At 62.0% G+C, this 23,713-nt stretch overlaps 1 protein-coding gene across 3 annotated transcripts in view; it reads right to left on the reverse strand.

Moving 5' to 3' along the window:
- LOC142823182 (butyrophilin subfamily 2 member A2-like) overlaps window positions 1-23,337 on the reverse strand; it is a 147,200-nt gene extending 123,863 nt beyond the window's left edge. For 2 of the 3 annotated variants that reach the window (XR_016347395.1, XM_089771416.1), the window contains exons 1-4: window positions 23,218-23,337; window positions 22,381-22,490; window positions 20,919-21,043; window positions 16,610-16,635 (exon numbers count right to left, since the gene is read on the reverse strand). Coding sequence is in view for 2 of the 3 variants with exons in the window: in XM_089771416.1 (XP_089627542.1) it covers window positions 16,610-16,635; window positions 20,919-21,043; window positions 22,381-22,490; window positions 23,218-23,288 (332 nt within the window). In the remaining variant the exon portion in view is untranslated. Of the gene's footprint in view, window positions 1-14,214; window positions 14,898-16,350; window positions 16,464-16,609; window positions 16,636-20,918; window positions 21,044-22,380; window positions 22,491-23,217 lie in introns of those variants that run through there. The other variant, XM_089771417.1, reaches the window with a different exon arrangement.
- Between the last annotated feature and the right edge of the window lie 376 nt (window positions 23,338-23,713).

Below are 23,713 nucleotides of genomic sequence, written 5' to 3' on the forward strand. Positions count from 1 at the left end.
CGGACCCCTCTGTACCCCTGCCCTTCCCCCCAGTGTCTGTCCTGTGAGCCCCACGGCTCCCTCTGTGCCCCTGCCCTTCCCCCCAGTGTCTGTCCTGTGAGCCCCACGGCCCCTCTGTGCCCCTGCCCTTCCCCCCAGTGTCTGTCCTGTGAGCCCCACGGCTCCCTCTGTGCCCCTGCCCTTCCCCCCAGTGTCTGTCCTGTGAGCCCCACGGCTCCCTCTGTGCCCCTGCCCTTCCCCCCAGTGTCTGTCCTGTGAGCCCCACGGCCCCCTCTGTGCCCCTGCCCTTCCCCCAGTGTCTGTCCTGTGAGCCCCACGGCTCCCTCTGTGCCCCTGCCCTTCCCCCCAGTGTCTGTCCTGTGAGCCCCACGGCTCCCTCTGTGCCCCTGCCCTTCCCCCAGTGTCTGTCCTGTGAGCCCCACGGCTCCTCTGTGCCCCTGCCCTTCCCCCCCAGTGTCTGTCCTGTGAGCCCCACGGCCCCTCTGTGCCCCTGCCCTTCCCCCCCAGTGTCTGTCCTGTGAGCCCCACCGCTCCCTCTGTGCCCCTGTCCTTCCCCCCAGTGTCTGTCCTATGAGCCCCACGGCTCCCTCTGTGCCCCTGCCCTTCCCCCCCAGTGTCTGTCCTGTGAGCCCCACGCCCCTCTGTGCCCCTGCCCTTCCCCCCCAGTGTCTGTCCTGTGAGCCCCACGGCCCCCTCTGTGCCCCTGCCCTTCCCCCCAGTGTCTGTCCTGTGAGCCCCACGGCCCCCTCTGTGCCCCTGCCCTTCCCCCCAGTGTCTGTCCTGTGAGCCCCACGGCTCCCTCTGTGCCCCTGCCCTTCCCCCCAGTGTCTGTCCTGTGAGCCCCACGGCTCCCTCTGTGCCCCTGCCCTTCCCCCCAGTGTCTGTCCTGTGAGCCCCACGGCTCCCTCTGTGCCCCTGTCCTTCCCCCCAGTGTCTGTCCTGTGAGCCCCACGGCCCCCTCTGTGCCCCTGCCCTTCCCCCAGTGTCTGTCCTGTGAGCCCCACGGCCCCTCTGTGCCCCTGCCCTTCCCCCCAGTGTCTGTCCTGTGAGCCCCACGGCTCCCTCTGTGCCCCTGTCCTTCCCCCCAGTGTCTGTCCTGTGAGCCCCACGGCCCCCTCTGTGCCCCTGCCCTTCCCCCAGTGTCTGTCCTGTGAGCCCCACGGCTCCCTCTGTGCCCCTGCCCTTCCCCCCAGTGTCTGTCCTGTGAGCCCCACAGCCCCCTCTGTGCCCCTGCCCTTCCCCCCAGTGTCTGTCCTGTGAGCCCCACGGCTCCCTCTGTGCCCCTGCCCTTCCCCCCAGTGTCTGTCCTGTGAGCCCCACGGCCCCCTCTGTGCCCCTGCCCTTCCCCCCAGTGTCTGTCCTGTGAGCCCCACGGCTCCCTCTGTGCCCCTGCCCTTCCCCCCAGTGTCTGTCCTATGAGCCCCACGGCCCCTCTTACCCCTGCCCTCCCTGCCCCCGTCAGTGTTTTAGGCCTGGGGGTCTTGGGGGGGGTCAGGCTTTCGGCCCTACGGGTCCAGTTCCTGTGGGGGGCAGGGGGATGTTCTAGGGGTTGGGGCCTTAGTTACAAGGTGAGCCTTGTTTTCAGCCCCAGTGCTACCCTCTGAAATTGGCAGTGGGGCCATGACCCCCCCCCCCCCGCCCACACACACACACACATTGGCAGAAGCCACAATGGAGCCACAGGGCTGACGCCAAATCCCCCCCCGCCGGCTGGGTCCCTGGCAGGGGTGGGACCACGTCTGTGTCTGTTCACACTGGAGTTTGCCGCTCTCAGTTCACTGGGCCGTGGCTCAGTCCCTGGGCCCGATCGCCCCATTCAAACCAGCCGCCCTCTGGTGACGCTCCCTGTGGGGTGGGGTTAGGTGAGCCCCATGGAGCTCCAGCAACGTCTGCCGGGGGGCAACGGGGCGGAGCTACAGCCCAGCCCAGCGACAAAGCAGAGCCTGGAGTTTGGACGTTTTATTGCTCACCAGTGTACAGAGCAACGGCGATAAACCGGCACCGAACGCTGATTCCTTTCAGACTTTGCACCGAGCCAATAATCCAGCCCCGGCCGCAAAGGGACCCGCCCCAACGGCCAGATCCCACAGGGCACCGGATACAGAGCCAGGCAGCAGAGCGACCTTGGCACCAGGACGCCCGTAGCCCGACTGGCAGGGCCGTGACCCTGGATAGTTTCCCGCACTGGGCTGGGCTCAGCTCTCTGGCTGTGCAGACGGGAGTAACGGACACGAGCCGCTCTCTGGTGCTGCCTGTTCACACCGACGGGCCTCGCCGTGAGCCCAGAAAAGCTGCACAGCGACCTCCCCCACACGGCCTACAGCCCAGTTCCTGTCTGATCTGTGTGTGCAGAGGGGGGGCGCAGATGCCTGTTGCTGTGAGCCCAGCACTGGGACAATTTCAATCACAGGATCATAGAACACTAGGACTGGAAGCAAAATGCAGGACAATGTAGCACTTTAAAGACTAACAAGATGGTTTATTAGATGATGAGCTTTCGTGGGCCAGACTCACTTCCTCAGATCAAATAGACTATTTGATCTGAGGAAGTGGGTCTGGCCCACAAAAGCTCATCATCTAATAAACCATCTTGTTAGTCTTTAAAGTGCTACATTGTCCTGCATTTTGCTTCAGCTACCCCAGACTAACACGACTACATCTCTATCACTAGGACTGGAAGGGACCTCGAGAGTCATCGAGTCCATTCCCCCGCCCTCATGGCAGGACCAAGTACTGTCTAGACCATCCCTGATAGACATTTATCTAACCTACTCTTAAATATCTCCAGAAATGGGGATTCCACAACCTCCCTGGGCAATTTATTCCAGTGTTTGACCATCCTGTTCATGCAGCCCAGAATCACGTTTCCTTTTTTTGCAACAGCATCACACTGCTGACTCATATTCAGCTTGTGGTCCACTCTGACCCCTAGATCCCTTTCTGCAGGACTCCTTCCTAGACCGTCACTTCCCATTCTGTGTGTGTGAAACTGATTGTTCCTTCCTAACTGGGCACTTTGCATTTTCCTTATTCAGCTTCATCCTATTGACCTCAGACCATTTCTCTAGTGTGTCCAGATCAGTTTGAATTCTGACTCTGTCCTCCAAAGCACTCGCAACCCCTCCCAGCTTTGGATCATCCACTAACTTAATAAGCATCCTCTCCATGCCAATAGCTAAATCGTTGATGAAGATACTGAAAAGAACCGGTCCCAAAACAGACCCCTGCGGAACCCCACTTGTTCTGCCCTTCCAGGGGGATTGTGAGCTGTTAATAACTACTCGAGCGCTACGTCTACACTGCCATGATTTTCCAGAAATGCTTAAAATGGACAGTTTTCCGTTATAAGTATTTCCGGAAAAAGCACGTCTACATTGGCAGGATGCTTTTCTGGAAAAGCACTTTTTCCGGAAAAGTGTCCATGCCAATCTAGACGTGCTTTTCCACAAAAAAGTCCCGATCGTCATTTTCGCGATCGGGGCTTTTTTGCAGAAAAGAAATCTGTGCTGTCTACACTGGCCCTTTTCCGGAACAGTATTCCGGAAAAGGACTTTTGCCTGAACGGGAAGCAGCATAGTTTTTCCAGAAAAGCACTGATGATCTTACAGTAGATCGTCAGTGCTTCTCCGGAAATTCAGGGGGGCCAGTGTAGACAGCTGGCAAGTTATTCCGGAAAAGTGGCTGATTTTCCGGAATAAGTGGCCAGTGTAGACACAGCCTCTGAGAACAGTTTTCCAGCCAGTTATTAACCCACCTTATCGTAGCCCCATCTAAGTTGTATTTACCTAGTTTATTGATAAGAATATCATGCGAGACCGTATCAAACCCCTTACTAAAGTCTAGGTATACCACATCCACCGCTTCTCCCTTATCCACAAGACTCGTTATCCTATCAAAGAAAGCTATCAGATTGGTTTGACATGATTTGTTCTTTACAAATCCATGCTGGCTCTTCCCTATCACCTTATTATCTTCCAAGAGTTTGCAGATGATTTCCTAATTACTTGCTCCATTATCTTCCCTGGGACAGAAGTTAAACTAACTGGTCTGTAGTTTCCTGGGTTGTCCTTATTTCCCTTTTTATAGATGGGTACTAGATTTGCCCTTTTCCAGTCCTCTGGAATCTCTCCTGTCTCCCATGATTTTCCAGAGATGATAGCTAGAGGCTCAGATACCTCCTCTATCAGCTCCTTGAGTATTCTAGGATGCATTTCATCAGGCCCTGGTGACTTGCAGGCATCTAACTTTTCTCGGTGATTTTTAACTTGTTCTTTTTTAATTTTATCTTCTACATCTACCCCCTTCCCACTAGCAGTCACTATGTCAGGCTTTCCTTCAGACTTCTCGGTGAAGACCGAAACAAAGAAGTCATTGAGATCTCTGCCATTTCCAAGTTTCCTGTTACTGTTTCTCCCTCCTCACTGAGCAGTGGGCCTACCCTGTCCTCAGTCTTCCGCTTGCTTCTAATATATTTATAGAATGTCGTCTTGTTTCCTTTTATTCCGGTAGCTAGTTTGAGCTCGTTTTGTGCCTTTGCCTTTCTAATCTTGCCCCTGCATTCCTGTGTTGTTTGCTTATATTTGTCCATTGTAATTTGTCCTAGTTTCTACTTTTTATAGGACTCCTTTTTTATTTTTAGATCATGCAAGGTGGTCTTTTGCCGTATTTTCTATCTTTCCTACAGATCTGAATAGCTTGCTTTTGGGCCCTTAATAATGTTCCTTTGAGAAACTACCAACTGTCTTCAGTTGTTTTTCCCCTCAGTCTTGCCTCCCATGGGACCAGCTCTCTGAGCTTACCAAAATCTGCCTTCCTGAAATCCATTGTCTCTGTTTTGCTGTTCTCCCTTCTACCCTTCCTTAGAATTGTGAACTCTATGATTTCATGATCACTTTCACCCAAGCTGCCTTCCATTTCCAAATTCTCAACCAGTTCCTCCCTATTTGTTAGGATCAAATCTAGAACAGCTTTCCTCCAGTAGCTTTTTCAACCTTCTGAAATGAAAAGTTTTCTTCAATGCAGACCAGGAACTTATTGGATAGTCTGTGCCCCGCTGTGTTAGTTTCCCAACATATATCTGGATAGTTGAAGTCCCCCATCACCATCAAATCCTGCGCTTTGGATGATTTTGTAAGTTATTGAAAAAAAAAGCCTCATCCACCTCTTCTGCCTGGGTAGGTGGTCCATAGTAGACCCCTAGCATATCACCCTTGTTTTTAACCCCTTTTAGCCTAACCCAGAGACTCTCAACACGTCTGTCTCCTACGTCCATCTCCACCTCAGTCCAAGTGTGGTCATTTTTAATATATAAGGCAACACCTCCTCCCTTTTCTCCCCGCCTGTCCTTCCTGAGTAAGCTGTAGCCTTCCATACTAATATTCCAATTATGTGTATTAGCCCACCAAGTCTCTGGGATACCAACAATGCCCTAGTTGTGTTTATTTATTAGCACTTCCAGTTCTTCCTGCTTGTTACCAGTACTTCTTGCATTTGTACACAGGCATCTAAGATACTCATTTGATTTTGCCTCCCAGTTCTGCCTTGTCCCTCCTTTCTCTCTGCCGTTATAGCCCACGCTCCCTCCCATTTCCAACCCATCTCCCAGGTCTCCATGCTCTTCACTTACCTTTGAACCCAGCTCTGCTTCCAGAGAGACTCTGCGCCATAGAAGGGGAGCGGCCGCCTGGCTGTAAAACATTTATTGCCCTGGCGCATGAGATGGCAGGTCCCTTGTGTTCAGTTGCCTTTACCAGAAGAAACCAAGAATTTAAATATATTAGAACATACACGTGGAGATCAGAGACCTTGCTGCAAACACCAGACAGGTGCAAACACCATGTAGGGAGAGAAATGACAGGGGGATTGATTCAGGCTGAAGTGGGGGATGAGGGTGGGTGCAAGGAAATCGTTATTTGGGGTATTTAACTATCAGAGCAACTTCCCAAGGGGCAGGAGGGTGGATTCCCCCCCCCCCCCCCGGAGCCGTTTACTTGAGCTTGGGCAACACTTTCTGAGCCACCTGCTCCCGCACCGGTCACAGGGGGCGAGTCTTTGCCCTTAACACGACTAGAAGACGAAGGCCCCTGCGCTAACCCGGCCTGGCTGGGCCATGTGGTATCTCATGTGCAGTGATGGGCTGTAGTCGTGTGTCGGGATTTACACACGAGGGTGCAACAGAAACCTCCCCGCCCAGATGGTGCAATGGGAACCCGCCCCAGAGCAGCCTGGGAAAACCCAACTCACAGTAAAACAGCAGCATCTTCTCCCCTTCCCCACGTGTCACAAATCAGACTCCCCCCCTCAAATCCCATCTCCCCGGCCCTCCGCAAACACCCACCCCCATCTCAGCTGCCTGCCAGGACCTGCCCCACATGTGGGCTTTGCAGGCCAAGAGATTGAGGCATTTTCAGACCAGTGAGTCCCCTGCCAGCACCTCCCCCACCCGCCCAGCAGAGCAGGGTCACAGGATGAGAAGGGAGGGGCTCAGGAGGGGGGTCTGGGGGCTCAGGCAGGGAGGGGCTCAGGCCATTTCCGGCTCCTCGTGTCAAAGCCAATGTGCCAAACCCCCAGGGAAGCCGACGGACACACCCTGAGCACGGATGTGACAGAGCCCAGCACCTCCCCCCCCCCCCCAGCCAGCCCAGGCCTGGAGCCCACTGGAGGCTCGTGACACACCCAGGACCTCCGCACGCAGCTCTGGGTGGGCAGGGAGGCAGAGCAGACCTGGGCCCCGCCTGCATTCCGGGCGCACGGGGAGGGGGTTTTCTGGTTTTGTAGGGGCCGTCCTGCTGCATTGGGACATGGAGAATTTTTCCTTTGCCCCAGCCTGCCCCAGGGGTAGGGTTGCCAGATGGTTTAACCAAAAATACAAAACACCCCTACCCCTCACGTAAAAAACAAAACCACGGGGGGGGGGGGGGGCCTGACAGCAGTTATTAAGGAAATTAATAAATAAATTTAAAAATTAAAGATCAGCATGGCCCCTTTAAGAAGAGGCTTTTTTGCCATCAGCCATCTTGTTTTTCTGTTCCAGCCACAAGACAAGCCCCTGCAGAACTAGGTAAGCGGAGAGGGTCGCAGACGAAATCATCCAGGGGGCCCAGTGGAGGGTCTGGGAAGGACCAGGAGTTGGGCCCAGTTGCTGAGTGGTTCTGTGGGGTTGCCAAGTGTCCGGTATTTTCACCTCCTGGCGGGGAAAAAAACCAGTCCGGTATTTTCTGAATGTTTTTACTGGACAGGAGGAGAAAATACCACAGTGTGCGGGTCAATACCGGACACCTGGCAACCCTACCAGGGGTGGGATTGGCGCCGCAATGTCCCTTGGGGTGAGGATGCCATTTCCGTGGGCGTTTCCCAGCCCCGTCCCAAGGTTCAGATCGGTGCACCTACACCAACCCCATGGGGGGAGAAGCATTGACTTGGGGGATCTATTTCAGGTGCGGTGGGGATGTTGGGAACTCGGCCTGGCTAACACGGCTGAGAACAGAGCGCAGGAACCATCACACACGGGCCCCTGGGGGATGGGGGGGCTGGGACCCAACAGGCCTTTCCCATCCCTGCAGCCCCGTCTTCAGAGGCAGGTGATGGGGCAAAGGCAGCAGCCACTGACACAGCTGCCCAGGTCCCTCTAATATTTCTCAAAAATGTGTGGAATAAACTTTTTCATGCACCGAGGCATGTGCACCGCTCGGTCAGGTGGCATTTGAATCTCTCCAGAGCTGCCGCACAAGCGCCCCGCTCACGGGAAACGCTGCAGCTCCCCCCTCCCACCAACACAGAACCAAGTCACTCCCAGATCCGTGTGCTCAGGGTGGGAGCAAACACATCTCTCTGGGCTCAGCGCTGGGACCGGCTGCGATTCCAAAGGGATTTTGCGCCGTGCAAGGGGAGCGGCTCCTGGCTGGAAAACGTTTATCGCCTGGTGCAAGAGACGTTAGGTCCCCTGGGTTCAGAGTCCCCTTTTACTAGCAATAATCAGAGCTATAAATATTTTACAACACACACCACGTGTTGATTACAGTGACGGTTGCTTAGGTGGGGAAGGTCCCTGTCACAGCTCTAGAGCTGCCTGGGGGGGGGGGGGGGGGTGCTAAAGGGAGGGGTCTGTAACAGCAGGACTTGCACAAGGGACACTGACCCCCCACAGCGAGGCTCTGTCTACACTACAGTGTTTTTCTGACAAAACTCAAGCACATTTTTGCACAATGAATCAAAAGAACAGAGGGCTTTTGTGCAATGGGTGTCCCTCTTTCTGCGCGGAAGAAGCCTTTTTGTGGAAGAACTCTTGCAGAGAAAGGCATGTGGACGGGGAAGAAGGTTTTTTTGTGCAAGAAGAGGAAAGAGGAAAAAGCCCAGGCACCTAGTGGCCATTCTGTGTATGGCAATCACAGCGCACTTTCGAGAGTGTCCATGTAATCTGATCGCTCTCTTGCATAAAAACATGTTGCTTTTTCAATGCGCTTTTGCAGTGTGGATGGGCTCTTGTGCAAGATGTTTTTGTGGAAGATCTCTTCCGATAAAAGCTTCTTGTGCAAGAAGCCTGCAGTGTAGACATAGCCAATAGACTGTGCACCATCATACGGACACCAGCACGCTGCCAAGGAAACACAATTTCCCATCCAATGCTTTAAGGCCGTGGTGCACCAGACACTAGCCCCAAACAGCCCCTGGCTATTGGGCCGGGTGAGTGTGGCTAGTTGGCTCACAAAATTATTTCTGTTTTCAGAACAAGGTGGCTAATTTGCTATAACAGTTGCCGCTATAGTGGCTCTGGCTTCAGAACTGGATGGACACTGCGGAAAAAAGTGAATAAGGAAAGGTTATTAACTTGTTCCCATAATATAAGAACTAGCGGTTATCAAATGAAATTAACAGGCAGCAGGTTTTTCTTCATACACTGCACAGTCAACCTGTGGAACTCCTTGCCAGAGGATGTTGTGAAGACCAGGGATTTTTAGCAGGGTTCAAAATAGAGCTAGATGGATTCATGGAGGACAAGTCCATCAATGGTGATGAGCCAGGATGAGTAAGAATGAGGAATCCCTATCAGAGCCTGGGAATGGGCGACAGGGGAGGGGTCACTGGATGATTCCCTGTTTGGTTCCCGCCCTCTGGGACACCTGGCGTTGGCCACTGTGGGCAGACAGGACACTGGGCTGGATGGGCCTTTGATCTGACCCCATCTGGACGCTCTTGTGTCCTTATGCCCAAGCTGCCGGCAGGAGGCAGCCCCTGCGAGGAGGAATGCTGCGTCTCCATTGGCAGGGCCACACGGGAATGACAGAATTCCAGGAGAAGAATCGTCTGGGACACGTGAAAATCACTTTCCCGGAGCTTCGTGGCCCCCTACTGGAGGGATCGGAAACATGCCCCCGGCCCGTCCAGCTCATCAGTCGGTGCCACATGCCAACGTCTTTCTGGCCGACCTGGAACAGCGTTTCCTCCGCCCCGCCCCCGAGCACGTGACTCTACTTACCCCACATCGGTGACATCTCCATTGCATGGAGCCAGGGGAAGGAGACCCTGGGAGAATTCCACAGGGATCTGAACAACTTCCCCCCCATCCCCCTCAGCCTGGGCCAGTCCCCACGGGAGAGCCACGTCCCGGACACTCCAGTGCACTGACACGACAGACCCATTTCCACCCCCTCTGCCGGAAACCCTCCGACCGCTGCACCGACCTTCACGCCTCCAGCTTCCGGCCAGACACATTTCTCAGTCTGTCGTGTAGCGCCAGGCCTGGGATACAACCGGATTTGCTCCAGTCCCACAGACAGGGACAGACACCCACAGGGTCTCTACAGAGCATCCCGCACACTGAACTGCCCCCCGGAGCAGTGAACACACAGAGCGACAGAGCCAGACGCGCCCCCCGACACGAACTGCTCCTAGACAGACCCCAAAGAGAGACCCACAGAATTCCACGTGTCACCCCCACCGCCCCAACGTAACCCCAGCGCAGTGTCCAGATCTGCACCCCAGCCTGGAAAATGGCCCCTCGCTCTCCCAGGCCTCGGGGACAGGCCCGTCCTCGCCCACAGACACCCCCAAACCTCAGACAAATTCTCCCCAGGACCCGCCCCACACACCTCCCGCGTATTCATCCAGGAACCCAGCCCCGCGACCAGCCTGGCACTTGCAGCCACGTTTGTGCCAGGCAATGGGATGAGAACACCAAGAACCTGCAGAGCCCGACAGCCCCGAGGCCTGGAGCACCAGCGGCTTCTGGCTGGAAGGGCCTGCGGTGGGGGAGGGATGAAAGTGCCGACCGTCTCCGCCAGACCCGGCTCCCCGCTCGAGTCCCCCGCCATCCCCCCCGGAGAGCTGTCCCGGTGGAGCTGGGCGCAGGGCGCAGACGGGCAGAGCGCCGGCCTGGCCCGACACAGGGGTGGGGGAGTGAGGCCCGGCCTGCTCTCAGGGGGACAAGGGTGCCCAGGTCAGCCCCTTGCTCTGAAATCAGCCCCGGCTCTGACAAACTAGCCCCCTCCCCACAGCTGAGGACGGATCATCGACCCCTTTAGCATCACAGCAGGGAGCTGAGGTCAGCGCTAACCAACAGTCCTTCCGGAAACCCTCGGATTGACTGTGCAGTGCTGCTGTTACACAGCCCCACCCCAGAGCTGGCTGCATCTCAGCACGGAGCAGGGAATCCTGACTGTGCAGTGCTGCTGTTACACAGCCCCACCCCAGAGCTGGCTACATCTCAGCACAGAGCAGGGGATCCCTGACTGTGCAGTGCTGCTGTTACACAGCCCCACCCCAGAGCTGGCTGCATCTCAGCACGGAGCAGGGGATCCCTGACTGTGCATTGCTGCTGTTACACAGCCCCACCCCAGAGCTGGCTGCATCTCAGCACGGAGCAGGGGATCCTGACTGTGCAGTGCTGCTGTTACACAGCCCCACCCCAGAGCTGGCTGCATCTCAGCACGGAGCAGGGGATCCTGACTGTGCAGTGCTGCTGTTACACGGCCCCACCCCAGAGCTGGCTGCATCTCAGCACAGAGCAGGGGATCCCTGACTGTGCAGTGCTGCTGTTACACGGCCCCACCCCAGAGCTGGCTGCATCTCAGCACGGAGCAGGGGATCCTGACTGTGCAGTGCTGCTGTTACACGGCCCCACCCCAGAGCTGGCTGCATCTCAGCACAGAGCAGGGGATCCTGACTGTGCAGTGCTGCTGTTACACAGCCCCACCCCAGAGCTGGCTGCATCTCAGCACAGAGCAGGGGATCCCTGACTGTGCAGTGCTGCTGTTACACAGCCCCACCCCAGAGCTGGCTGCATCTCAGCACAGAGCAGGGGATCCTGACTGTGCAGTGCTGCTGTTACACGGCCCCACCCCAGAGCTGGCTGCATCTCAGCACGGAGCAGGGGATCCTGACTGTGCAGTGCTGCTGTTACACGGCCCCACCCCAGAGCTGGCTGCATCTCAACACGGAGCAGGGGATCCCTGACTGTGCAGTGCTGCTGTTACACAGCCCCACCCCAGAGCTGGCTGCATCTCAGCACAGAGCAGGGGATCCTGACTGTGCAATGCTGCTGTTACATGGCACCACCCCAGAGCTGGCTGCATCTCAACACGGAGCAGGGGATCCCTGACTGTGCAGTGCTGCTGTTACACAGCCCCACCCCAGAGCTGGCTGCATCTCAGCACAGAGCAGGGGATCCTGACTGTGCAGTGCTGCTGTTACACAGCCCCACCCCAGAGCTGGCTGCATCTCAGCACGGAGCAGGGGATCCTGACTGTGCAGTGCTGCTGTTACAGGTGACTGGGGGTGGGGCTCATTAGCCCTGTTGCCTCTCAGTGGGGCAGGCGGGTGTTGGGGGAATATTTGGGGCTATTATGGGGCAGGCGGGTGAGGGAATATTTGGGGCTATTATGGGGCAGGCGGGTGTGCGAGTGCAATGGGGTCGACTCACCAGCGTGGTGCCCTCAGCGAGGCGCCGTGGGGAATTAGGTGGTTGTTTCGACGAGCGCCCTCTGTTCACTGGTGTCTCCCCACGTCCTCCATCGGTTCGGTTTTGTCTTCAGGGCACCGCCCTCCGGCCCTGCCCCCTCCGGTCTCTGTCTGCCCCCCCTTCCGGGGGGGGTTCTTCCTTCACTGCTCTCCGGGGCCCTCCCTGCTCCCTGGGACCCCCAGTGCTTCTGCCCAGGACCCCGGTTCCCGTGCCCCCTCCAGGCCTCAGTGCCCCTGCCAGTCCCTCTCTCCCCTGTGTCCAGGCAGGCTCAGTCCCTGCCGGCCGCTCCTCCCTGGCCGAGGGCGGGGAACCGGCTCCCTCTGCCTCCCAGGCGGCCTCCTGCCCCTCCGGCTTCAGGCCTGGCAGCCTGGGGCTTCCCCCGCCCCAGCCTCCCGCGTCTGCTTCCCGCAGCCCTAGGGCCTCAGGCCTGCTAGCCCGGGTTGTCCAGCCCAAAGCCGCCCCAGCCTGCCCTCTGCCAGGAAGCCTCTTGCTCCCTCGGCCGTCCGGTCCCTGCTGCCCTCGCCCAGAGCCACAGGCAGGTCTCTGCTCCCTCCTGCTTCCAGGAGTCCCGTTAGAGCCTCCAGCTGGGCTTCCCTGACCCCTCTCAGCCCTTAAAGGGCCAGTGCAGGGCCACACCTGCCACAGGGCCCCGCCGGGTCTGAGACGTGGCGCCGGCCGGCCAATCAGCGCGCACAGCGGGGCACACGCAGGTCCCATCCCCGCGGGAAAGAGACTCAGGCAGCGCCACCCGTGGGGGGCAGGGCTATGGGGCACCTGCCTGGGGGCTGGGATGCCCCTCATGGGGGGGAGGGGCTGCTGCTGGCAGGTGACCGCGGATGGGGCAGATCGGGGCAGCCCAGTACACACAGGTATGGCCGGACTGCCGCCCCTGGAAATGTGCCGCCCCCAGGACGTGCTTGCTGTGCCGAGAGCCGGCCCTGGGTGGCCCATCCCCGCAGCGCGGCACCGGCGTCGTGTCCTGAGTTCCTGCTAAGCCGTGTGGCCAGGCCGTCCAGACATGCCCCAGAGAGGAGAGATGCTTGGGAGCTGCCAGCCGTTCCCAGGCTTTGTTCAGCCCTAAATGGCCAGTGTCCGATCTGCAAACCAACGGTCACGCTGCAGTTTCTCTCTGAAGTCTAATTAAATCAGCACAGTCCTGCGGTGCGGACGGGCAGGTCACAGATCACATGGGACTCGACCCGACGAGGGTTATGCAGGGCCAGTGAGGCTCAGCAAAGACACAGCAAAGGAAAGCTGCCTGGCTCTAGTGTCCAAGGCGGCCAGGACCAAGGGGAAAAACATGTGTGAAGGGCAATGCCAGGCCTCTTCTGGCCAGCCCCCTGCCCACTAATGTAGAGCCAGGCCAGACCCCTAGTCACTGTTACACCCCCAACACAAACCTCGCCTCTACCGGCTCTGGCACAAAAACCCCTCCCCCAAAAATATCCTAATCCCCGGATCCTGGGGAATCCGCAGCCACCAGCCCAGTGATTCCAAGAAAATATAAAACAAAAACAAAAACAAACCCTTTTCCAGGGAAGAGCTCACTGGGGAAATCTCCCCCCAACGTAAAACTCCCCCCCCCCCCCAACCTCCGTTGCTTGGAGCTGGGGAAGAAAAGAGACTTTGGGCTCTGCTCTTGTGCGACGGGGTCACCGAACCCCACACTGCAGGAGGGGGTCACAGCCCTCTGGGGCGAGCGCCCACAGCCACCCTGGCTCTGCAGGACATGCTCCGGGCTGCAGGAGCGGGGCCCCCCCCATGCTAGGACCCGGGGGGTGCATGGTGCATTGGAACGTCCAGCACGGGATGCCGGGGAGCAGACACAGCAACACCCACCAGTCCTGGGCCATCAGAGACCTGGGCCGGGGAAGCAGTGGGGGGAGGAGGTTCCTGAGCGGGAGCAGCCTCCCGAACATTCGGGGGGCGAGAGGAGCCCGCTGGATGCCCAGGCTGCCTGGTGCCGCCGAGTGACGGGGGAGACGCAACAGACCTGGCCAGGACCAGAGCAGCTTCCCCACCCCGACTACTGGTGGGGAAAATCCCTTGGCTCTGGCATCAGCTACCCAGGGGGATCTGGTGTGGGGGATGTTTGCCACTTCCACCCATCCGAACCAACCAAGAAACACCCAACCAGTGCTTTCAGCGAGCTGTGTCAGAAGCCAGACCTAGCATGTCAGGGCAAACTAGGCCTCGGCCGCGCTGCTGTTCAAGTGGGGAGTGACAGACAGGAAACAGGAGTTACAGTCAGTATTTAATAATGATACAAATTATCTTCGCAAACGGTAACACAATAGTAAAAGTGCTCCCCTCCCCCACCCGTCTGTGTGACGAGGAAAATACAATGTGAGCGCTCAGACACCAGCTGTCGACTTGCACCCGGAGCCGTAACCTGGTGTCTATGAATGAGCAGCTGCCGTCCGTGTGTCTGTTCTAAACGGCTCTGCGGGGCAGTGAAACGTTCACCTCTGGCACAGGGACAACGAGAGACGGGATCCTACAGTCCGGAGGTGGAAGAAAGGGACGAGTCTCCCAGTGAACGTGGCCGTGAGAGAGGAGATCAGAGCCATGTTCTCAGCATTGTAAAATCTCACCTCTCCCCCTTCATAGTCCAGATAAACGCCGACCTTCCTGGGGACCTGAGATATCTCAGAGGAGTCAAGAGCCCAAATCCCCAAGTCAGGTTTTGGCTGGATCTTTCCCTTACTCTGCACAGAGTCTCTGGCGACTCCGATTGCCCAGCGTCCCCCTAACCCCACGTCCACCTCCCAGTAACATCTCCCTGAGGTGAACCCCTCTGACCCGAGCACACAAACAGAATAGTCAAATCTCATAGGGTTTTTGGGCAGTTGCTGCCAGATGTCACCACGTCTCACGCTTTTCCGATCCTCAGACAGTCTGAGCCGGGGATGGGCCGTGGCTGGGTCCAGAGTCACCTCCACTGGGGGGGGGGGGGGAGAGAGAGAGAGAGAAAGAGAGAGAGAGAGAGAGAGAGAGAGAGAGAGCCAGGTTTTACCCTTCAAAATGGGGCAGGTTTGCTCATTTGAGTAGCAGGAAATGCCCCGGCCTGAGATCTGGCCCTGCCTCCCCCTCAGCCGGCATCCACCAGAGCCCACGTGGGCAGCACGGGCGTGGGAACCAGCAGAGACGCCGACCAGCCAGGTCCAGTGTCTGCTCTAGAATTCAAGTGAGTTCTCGCAGAGCTAGGCCCATGGACACCCAGCGGAGAGCCCCACGTCCCGGCCTCCTGTGTGAGCGCAGGGGCAGTGCTGGGTCACTGTCAGTGAGGGAGACCAGGAGTCTCAGACACTGCTCAGTGCAGAAATTCACCCTCTCCGGGCGGCTCTTTTGAACACGGAAATCTCTGGTCAATGTGTCAAATTCTCCCAGCGCCCCCCCCTTCAGAATTGGACCCACCCTCTTCCTACCCTCCCGGCCGGGGTGGGAGTGACACAAAACAAACCCGGATCTGGGCGTGGGGCCCTGCAGCCCTGGCACAGGACAGTGGGATGCAGGGAACCAGGCTGAGCGATTCCCGTCCCTCCCGCTCGGCTCCTAACGCCGTGTCCTCTAGGGCCGTGGTCACGAGGCTTACCTGTGTCGATGAAGAAAGGCTTCTTTGTCGGGGCATCGCGTCCAGACTCTCCCGATCTGCCGACAAACAGCTGATCGGCAGATCGGGGCAGCCATTTAAATTTAAATGAAGCCGCGATTATTTTAATCGCGGCTTCATTTCCCTCTTCCGATCTGGCTAATCTACATGCCTCCGTCGAAGGAGGCATGGAGTCTGGACACAGCCCTAGGGTGACCAGCTGGCCGGATGCTGCAGGGACCGTGCTGGGATTCGGGGCTTTGTCTTGTACAGGCGCCTATTCCCCCCCCCCCCCCCGCTCTGGTTGCTGTCTGGTCCCCCTGTCCCCACCCCCTGGATCTGAGCCCCTGGGGATCCCCGAGACCCCCCCTTCCACCTGTGGGGCCAGGGGACGGACAGGCTGCCCGCCGGACAGACAGGGGCTCTCCCCGGCTGCCTCCCACACCCAGGGGCAGCCACTGAGTTTCGGGGCCGCGTAAAGGCCCCCCTGGAGCAGTGGGGAGCCCGAGCGCCTCGTCCTTGTGACTGGCGGGGGAGGGGCAGGTGGCCCCAAGGGCACAGAAGAAGCCTGAAGTCCTAGAGCTTCCCCCGGGGAAGAGACGGGGGGGGGGGGGGCACGGCCTTTACTCCGGAGCAAACACCAGCGAGTGGAGCATCCCCCCCCCCCCCGACGGAAAACCAGCGCGGGCACCGGGGGGGGGGGGGCTGGCTCCGTTCCGCAGCTCCTGAGTCCCAGTGGCCAGGCCCTAAGGAATGTGGGGACCCAGTGAACACCCCCCCGGGGCAGGGCCCCTTTCCTCACCTGCACACCCCTGTAACTCAGGGGGCCGGGCCACATGCCCGCCAGGAGAGACGCCGACCTGCCCGCTGCATCCAGGTCCCAGGGCTGCTCCCGCCGAGGTCAGACCCTGCGGGCTGGACAGGAGATTGTCTGTCACTCTCGCTGCCTTTTCCAGGCAGGGACACACGGTTCCCCGGGGAGGGGGGGGGGAGCAGGGGCCTTGCAAACGGCAGCCCCAGGGATTCAGGGGGACAGGGGGGTGGCAGGGAGACAAACCCACCTGTCACCGCGGGACGGTGCATCCGCCTAGGGGGGAAGCAGAGAGACGAGGGTTCAGATTTCGCTCGGCAGGAGGGTTCTGCCCCTGCCCTGGGGACGTGTCGCCCTCTGGCCCCCAGAGCCCCCCCCCCCCCCCCGGCTTTGTCTCTGGGCTGGGATTGGTCCCAGGCTGCTCCTGGCCTGTCCCAGCCCTCGGGTCAGACTCAGCCTCCACGCCCTGCCGGGCAGCCCCTGCCCTTTGCCCCCAGCCTGGGCAGCCCCGGCTCACCGGGCAGAGGGGGGCCGGTAGCAGGGGTAGGGGCTGGGGGGGTCTCTAGCCAAGCGGGGGGGAGGAGGGGCAGAGCCCTGCTCCCCTCTCTAGGCAGCCCCAGCCCCAGTCCCTGCCCAGAGGGAATCCCCGCAGTGCCCCAGAAGAGGGGGGGCTACGACCCGGCCACACCTCACTCCACAAAGTGTAACCGTGAATCCGAACTCAGGACCTAGCTCAGATGAACTCCCAAGGGCCGCATGGAGCCGCGGGCAGTCTGTCCGGACCAAGGGGATTTGAAAACGGCGCCCGCTCGGGAAGGTGCAAATCAAGCCCAGGAGATTTAAATCCCAGGCCTCATTTGCAAGTTCGAATGCCGACATTAGCCACCCTCGTTGGAACTAGGGGCTAGTGTAGACAGACCCCCAGTCTGCTGAAGTCTTTGTGAAGCTCTTCACAGTTTCCTTTGCTCTTAACTCTCCTGAGCAGTTTGGGATCAGCTGCACATTTTGCCACCTCCCTGCTCACCCCTTTCTTCATGTAAGTGGGTGAATGGTCCCGCTATTGTGGGGAACTTTCCTGGCTTCTATACCACCTTGGTGAAATGGACCAGCGAAAGGATCTGAGTCCCCGCTCCCACTTCCTTTACCCCTCGGCTCCCTGATCCTGAGGGCTCCCCCTCCACTCTCTTCGAAACCACAACAAGGCTGGGCCCAGGTTTCCTGGGGCTTAATCCCTGACCTGGTAGTCACTAGGGGTATGTCTACACTACCCCGCTAGTTCGAACTAGGAGGGTAATGTAGGCATACCGCACTTGCTAATGAAGCCTGGGATTTGAATTTCCCCGGGCTTCATTTGCATAAGCAGGGAGCCGCCATTTTTAAACCCCGCTGGTTCGAACCCCGTGCAGCCCTCCCCTCACACTCCCGCCCTGCCCCTGCACCCTCCCGCCCTCCCCTCCCACCCCCACCCTGCCCCTGCACCCTCCCGCCCTCCCCTCCCACCCCCACCCTGCCCCTGCGCCCTCCTGCCCTCCCCTCCCACCCCCGCCCTGCCCCTGCACCCTCCCGCCCTCCCCTCGCACCCCCGCCCTGCTCCTGCACCCTCCCTGCCCTGCCCCTGCGCCCTCCCGCCCTCCCCTCGCACCCCCCGCCCTGCCCCTGCACCCTCCTGCCCTGCCCCTGCACCCTCCCGCCCTCCCCTCCCACCCCCGCCCTGCCCCTGTGCCCTCCTGCCCTGCCCCTGCGCCCTCCCGCCCTCCCCTCGCACCCCGGCCCTGCCCCTGCGCCCTCCTGCCCTCCCCTCGCACCCCCCGCCCTGCCCCTGAACCCTCCCGCCCCTCCCCTCGCACCCCCGCCCTGCCCCTGAGCCCTCCCGCCCTCCCCTCCCACCCCCGCCCTGCCCCTGCGCCCTCCTGCCCTCCCCTCCCCACCCCCACCCTGCCCCTGCACCCTCCCGCCCTCCCCTCGCACCCCCGCCCTGCTCCTGCACCCTCCTGCCCTGCCCCTGCGCCCTCCCGCCCTCCCCTCGCACCCCCGCCCTGCCCCTGCACCCTCCCGCCCTCCCCTCCCACCCCCGCCCTGCCCCTGCACCCTCCCGCCCTCCCCTCCCACCCCCGCCCTGCCCCTGCACCCTCCCGCCCTCCCCTCGCACCCCCGCCCTGCTCCTGCACCCTCCTGCCCTGCCCCTGCACCCTCCCGCCCTCCCCTCCCACCCCCGCCCTGCCCCTGTGCCCTCCTGCCCTCCCCTCGCACCCCCGCCCTGCCCCTGAACCCTCCCGCCCTGCCCTCCCACCCCCGCCCTGCCCCTGCACCCTCCCGCCCTCCCCTCCCACCCCCGCCCTGCCCCTGCACCCTCCCGCCCTCCCCTCGCATCCCCGCCCTGCTCCTGCACCCTCCTGCCCTGCCCCTGCGCCCTCCCGCCCTCCCCTCGCACCCCGGCCCTGCCCCTGTGCCCTCCTGCCCTGCCCCTGCGCCCTCCCGCCCTCCCCTCCCACCCCCGCCCTGCCCCTGCGCCCTCCCGCCCTCCCCTCCCACCCCCTCCCTGCCCCTGCGCCCTCCCGCCCTCCCCTCCCACCCCCGCCCTGCCCCTGCGCCCTCCCGCCCTCCCCTCCCACCCCCGCCCTGCCCCTGCGCCCTCCCGCCCTCCCCTCCCACCCCCCCCTGCTCCTGCACCCTCCCGCCCTCCCCTCCCACCCCCGCCCTGCTCCTGCGCCCTCCCACCCTCCCCTCGCACCCCCGCCCTCCCCTCCCACCCCCGCCCTGCCCCTGCACCCTCCTGCCCTGCCCCTGCGCCCTCCCGCCCTCCCCTCCCACCCCCGCCCTGCCCCTGCACCCTCCTGCCCTGCCCCTGCGCCCTCCCGCCCTCCCCTCCAACCCCCGCCCTGCTCCTGCTCCCTCCCGTCCTCCCCTCCCACCCCCGCCCTGCTCCTGCGCCCTCCCGCCCTCCCCTCCCACCCCCGCCCTGCCCCTGCGCCCTCCCGCCCTCCCCTCCCACCCCCGCCCTGCCCCTGCGCCCTCCCGCCCTCCCCTCCCACCCCCGCCCTGCCCCTGCGCCCTCCCGCCCTCCCCTCCCACCCCCGCCCTGCCCCTGCGCCGCTCCCGCCCTCCCTCCCACCCCCGCCCTGCCCCTGCGCCCTCCCGCCCTCCCCTCCCACCCCCGCCCTGCCCCTGCGCCCTCCCGCCCTCCCCTCCCACCCCCGCCCTGCCCCTGCGCCCTCCCGCCCTCCCCTCCCACCCCCGCCCTGCCCCTGCGCCCTCCCGCCCTCCCCTCCCACCCCCGCCCTGCCCCTGCGCCCTCCCGCCCTCGCCTCACACCCCCGCCCTGCCCCTGAGCCCTCCCGCCCTCCCCTCCCACCCCCCGCCCTGCCCCTGCGCCCTCCCGCCCTCCCCTCCCACCCCCGCCCTGCCCCTGCGCCCTCCCGCCCTCCCCTCCCAACCCCGCCCTGCCCCTGCGCCCTCCCGCCCTCCCCTCCCACCCCCGCCCTGCCCCTGCGCCCTCCCGCCCTCCCCTCCCACCCCCGCCCTGCCCCTGCACCCTCCCGCCCTCCCCTCCCACCCCCGCCCTGCCCCTGCGCCCTCCCGCCCTCCCCTCCCACCCCCGCCCTGCCCCTGCGCCCTCCCGCCCTCCCCTCCCACCCCCGCCCTGCCCCTGCGCCCTCCCGCCCTCCCCTCCCACCCCCGCCCTGCCCCTGCGCCCTCCCGCCCTCCCCTCCCAACCCCGCCCTGCCCCTGCGCCCTCCCGCCCTCCCCTCCCACCCCCGCCCTGCTCCTGCGCCCTCCCGCCCTCCCCTCCCACCCCCGCCCTGCCCCTGCACCCTCCCCTCCCACTCCCGCCCTGCCCCTGCGCCCTCCCGCCCTCCCCTCGCACCCCCGCCCTGCTCCTGCACCCTCCCGCCCTCCCCTCACACCCCCGCCCTGCCCCTGCACCCTCCCGCCCTCCCCTCACACCCCCGCCCTGCCCCTGCACCCTCCCGCCCTCCCCTCACACCCCCGCCCTGCTCCTGCGCCCTCCTGCCCTCCCCTCACACCCCCGCCCTGCCCCTGCACCCTCCCGCCCTCCCCTCACACTCCCGCCCTGCTCCTGCGCCCTCCTGCCCTCCCCTCACACCCCCGCCCTGCCCCTGCGCCCTCCCGCCCTCCCCTCCCACCCCCGCCCTGCCCCTGCGCCCTCCCGCCCTCCCCTCCCACCCCCGCCCTGCCCCTGCACCCTCCTGCCCTGCCCCTGCACCCTCCTTCCCCCAGTGCCCGCTGCCCCTGCCCGTCTGTTCTGTGGGGTCTCTTGTGTGAGCAGCTTCCGTGGTTTGTGCCGGTCGGGGCCTTGGGCCGACGCGTCTCCGGGGTCTCGGGGATGTTCAGTCATGTACAGAGCCCCCCCCCCCCCGCAGGGAACATTTCCTCCTTCTCTCTCTATCCCCCCCCCACACACACACATCGGGGGCTGGCCTGGCCTCTCAATTGCCTGGTGGCCACTGTTGCCTTCACCCGGTGAATCAGAGCAGAGACTCCTGGGCAGGTCACAGGGCTCCCTGACCCCCCAGCAGTGTGACAGTCCCACAGCCTACCTGCTGCTGTGTCCCTGAGGCAGGCAGAGACCTGGGCATTTTCGGAGGCAGGGGGGCAGAGCTGGTCCCTGTGTGGGCACCCGCAGAAGCTTCTTTACGTTTCTCAGGCCCCCGGCCTCTTCTCCCTGCGAGTGACACCGACGGGGGTGGGGGGGGGGGGTTATTTAGCCCCAGAGTCTGGCCTGGAGCATCGTCCCTCCCGCCTGCCTCCCCCTTCCCCAGTCCCACAAATAGAGACCTTCCAACACCCGCCCCTCCGCCAAACAGCTCCCCACCCTCCCCCAGAGCCCAGCCAGCTCGCACCTGGGTCCTGGCTGAGTCTGCAGGGTTGAGACATTGGCTGCTCGTGGCAGGTAAAAGTCGCACACACCTAACACCACACACACACACACACACACACACACACACACACACACACACACCCCTCTAACACCCCCCCCACACACACACCCCTCTAACACCACACACACACCCCTCTAACACCACACACACACATACACACACACACGCACCCCTCTAACACCCCCCCCCACACACACCCCTCTAACACCACACACACCCCCAACACCACACACACACACACCCCTCTAACACCACACACACCCCCCTCTAACACCACACACACACACACACACACACACACACACACACACACACACACTCCCCGCTCCAGCTTCCCAGCCCATCCGTAGGGAGAGTGAGGGCAGCCGCCCCAGGCCCCTGCATTGGGGCCCTTGCAGTGGCTGACAGCCATCCCAGCGACAGGACGGACCCAGGCATGATGGGGGCTGGTGTGAGATGCAGCAGGTTCAACCTTCCCCCCTCACCACATGGGCGGCGGGAGCCTGATTGGTGCAGCAGCCTGGTCTGCTCCACTCCCCACCCCCGCCCTGTCCCTCCCTGCTGCACCCCCCTCTCTGTGGGACTCAGAGCACCCTGGTCCCAGGGCACTGCCCCAGCCCGGGGGGCCGTGCAGCGGGCGGGACAGGCTGCTGGGCCGCTCTGGATCCCACAGCCCCTGTGGTGAGTGTGGGGGGGGAGTCGAACTTTGATGCCCCTGTGCCAGCCCCCTCGTCCCCCGGCCCCATTGCTCAGGGGAGGGGGAGGGAGGTGCGGCAGCTCGGGGGGGCTCTCTGCTGGGCGCCTCAGAGAGCCGGATCCTGAACCCCGACCCCAGGGCGAGGGGGGGGGGAAGAGCGGGGAGGGCCCAGGGCCTGTATCTCCGAGGCAGGGACAGGCGAGGGCCCTGCCCCACCAGCAAGGGACGGGCCCGGTTACCAGACACCGGCCAGGCCTTAACACATGGAGGGACTGACGCGAATGCAGCGAGACCTTCTCACCGGGCCGGGCCCCTTTCTGTCCCCCCCCCGTCACTCGCCCGGGGAGGCCCCGTTCCTGTAACAGAGCCAAGCACCAAACCCAGCCCCACGGCACCTTCCCACGGCGCAGGGCCCCGGCTCACCTGTGTCACCCCCCGACTCGGTCTGGGCGGCCCCCTGCCCTGCAGGAGAGACACCGGCCTGGTCCCCCGCAGAGACCTGCGACCAGCCTGGAGACGTTGGGCTGTCAAACCTAGACACAGAATTTCCCGTCAGCACTTGGTGCCTTCTCACCACCCACCCACCGGCACCAGGGGGAAGGGAGGGACGTTGAGCTCCTGGCCCGGGGGTCACAGGGGGACGGGAGAGTCAGCGGGGAGGCAACGCCAGACGTGTCTCCTATTTCCCCTCCTGTCTGGTCACTCTGCACCCTCCCCCTGCAATGGGACTGCAGTGATTCCCCAGGGGGACGGGGATCGGAGCGGGGCGGGGGGGGGGCGGCAGGAGATGGGACAGGAGCTCGTCTCTGGGTCTCTCACACATGACCACAGCAGGGATGGGAAGGATGAGCGAATGCTCATGGGGCAGTGACAGGCCGGTCGACTCGTCTCTTCCCCACCGCTGGCTGCCTCCATCAGACAGAGGCAGCGGGGGAGGAGCAGAGAGGAGGGGACTTCAAGGCAGCAGCACCACATGGAGCCTGGAGTCAGCAGGGGAGTCTCCAGGTGACCCCGGGCTCCACACGGCACTTTCACCTTTAAAGTGTAGCACTGGCCCTAGGGCTGCCCAGCCCTGCTCTTGCTGCACTTCAAAGGCGGAGGAGCCCTGTCGACTAATCGAACAGTCGAAGCAAAATGCACCGGCTATTCGATTGGTCCATTATTCGCAATTTAACACCCCTGCTCCACAGCTCTTCCCCTTGTGGTGCCCGAGGGGCGGGAGGTTTCCCCAGCGCCCTGCAGAGCGATTCACAAACCCACCTGCTCCTCTGGCCCTTCACATCCACCTGCGGGGAAACAGGGAGAGAAGAGGCACCGAGATGAGATTCCATCAGAACGTTCCCCCTGACGCGCTGGGGACTGCGTCACCCTCTGTCCTGCAGAAACCACCCCCCTTGGCGTCCATCCCCCTCCCCTCCCACAGCAAGACCCTCTGATCAGAAATGAAGGGGTTCGGTGGAGCTGCAATTCCCAATTGTGACAACCATCGATAAACGTTCTCTCCTCGTTGCCCGTTTCCACTGATATTCTACTGTGACAAACTTCCCCTAGGAGCGTGGGAAGCACTGGGATGGATTCCCTAGGCCGTGGTCCCCAATGCGGTGCCCGCGGGCGCTATGGCGCCTGCCGGAGCATTTATGTGTGCCCGCTGAAACATCTGGGCTGGCCCCGCCCCCGGTGCGCGGCACATGCATGGTGCCGGCTCTAGGCGCAGGACGCATGGGCGGCCCCTCCCCTGGGCGCGCAGCACATGCGC

This window comes from Pelodiscus sinensis, chromosome 19 (genome assembly GCF_052426305.1).
Source record: "Pelodiscus sinensis isolate ZL-2025 chromosome 19, ASM5242630v1, whole genome shotgun sequence".
Taxonomy (NCBI): domain Eukaryota; kingdom Metazoa; phylum Chordata; order Testudines; family Trionychidae; genus Pelodiscus; species Pelodiscus sinensis.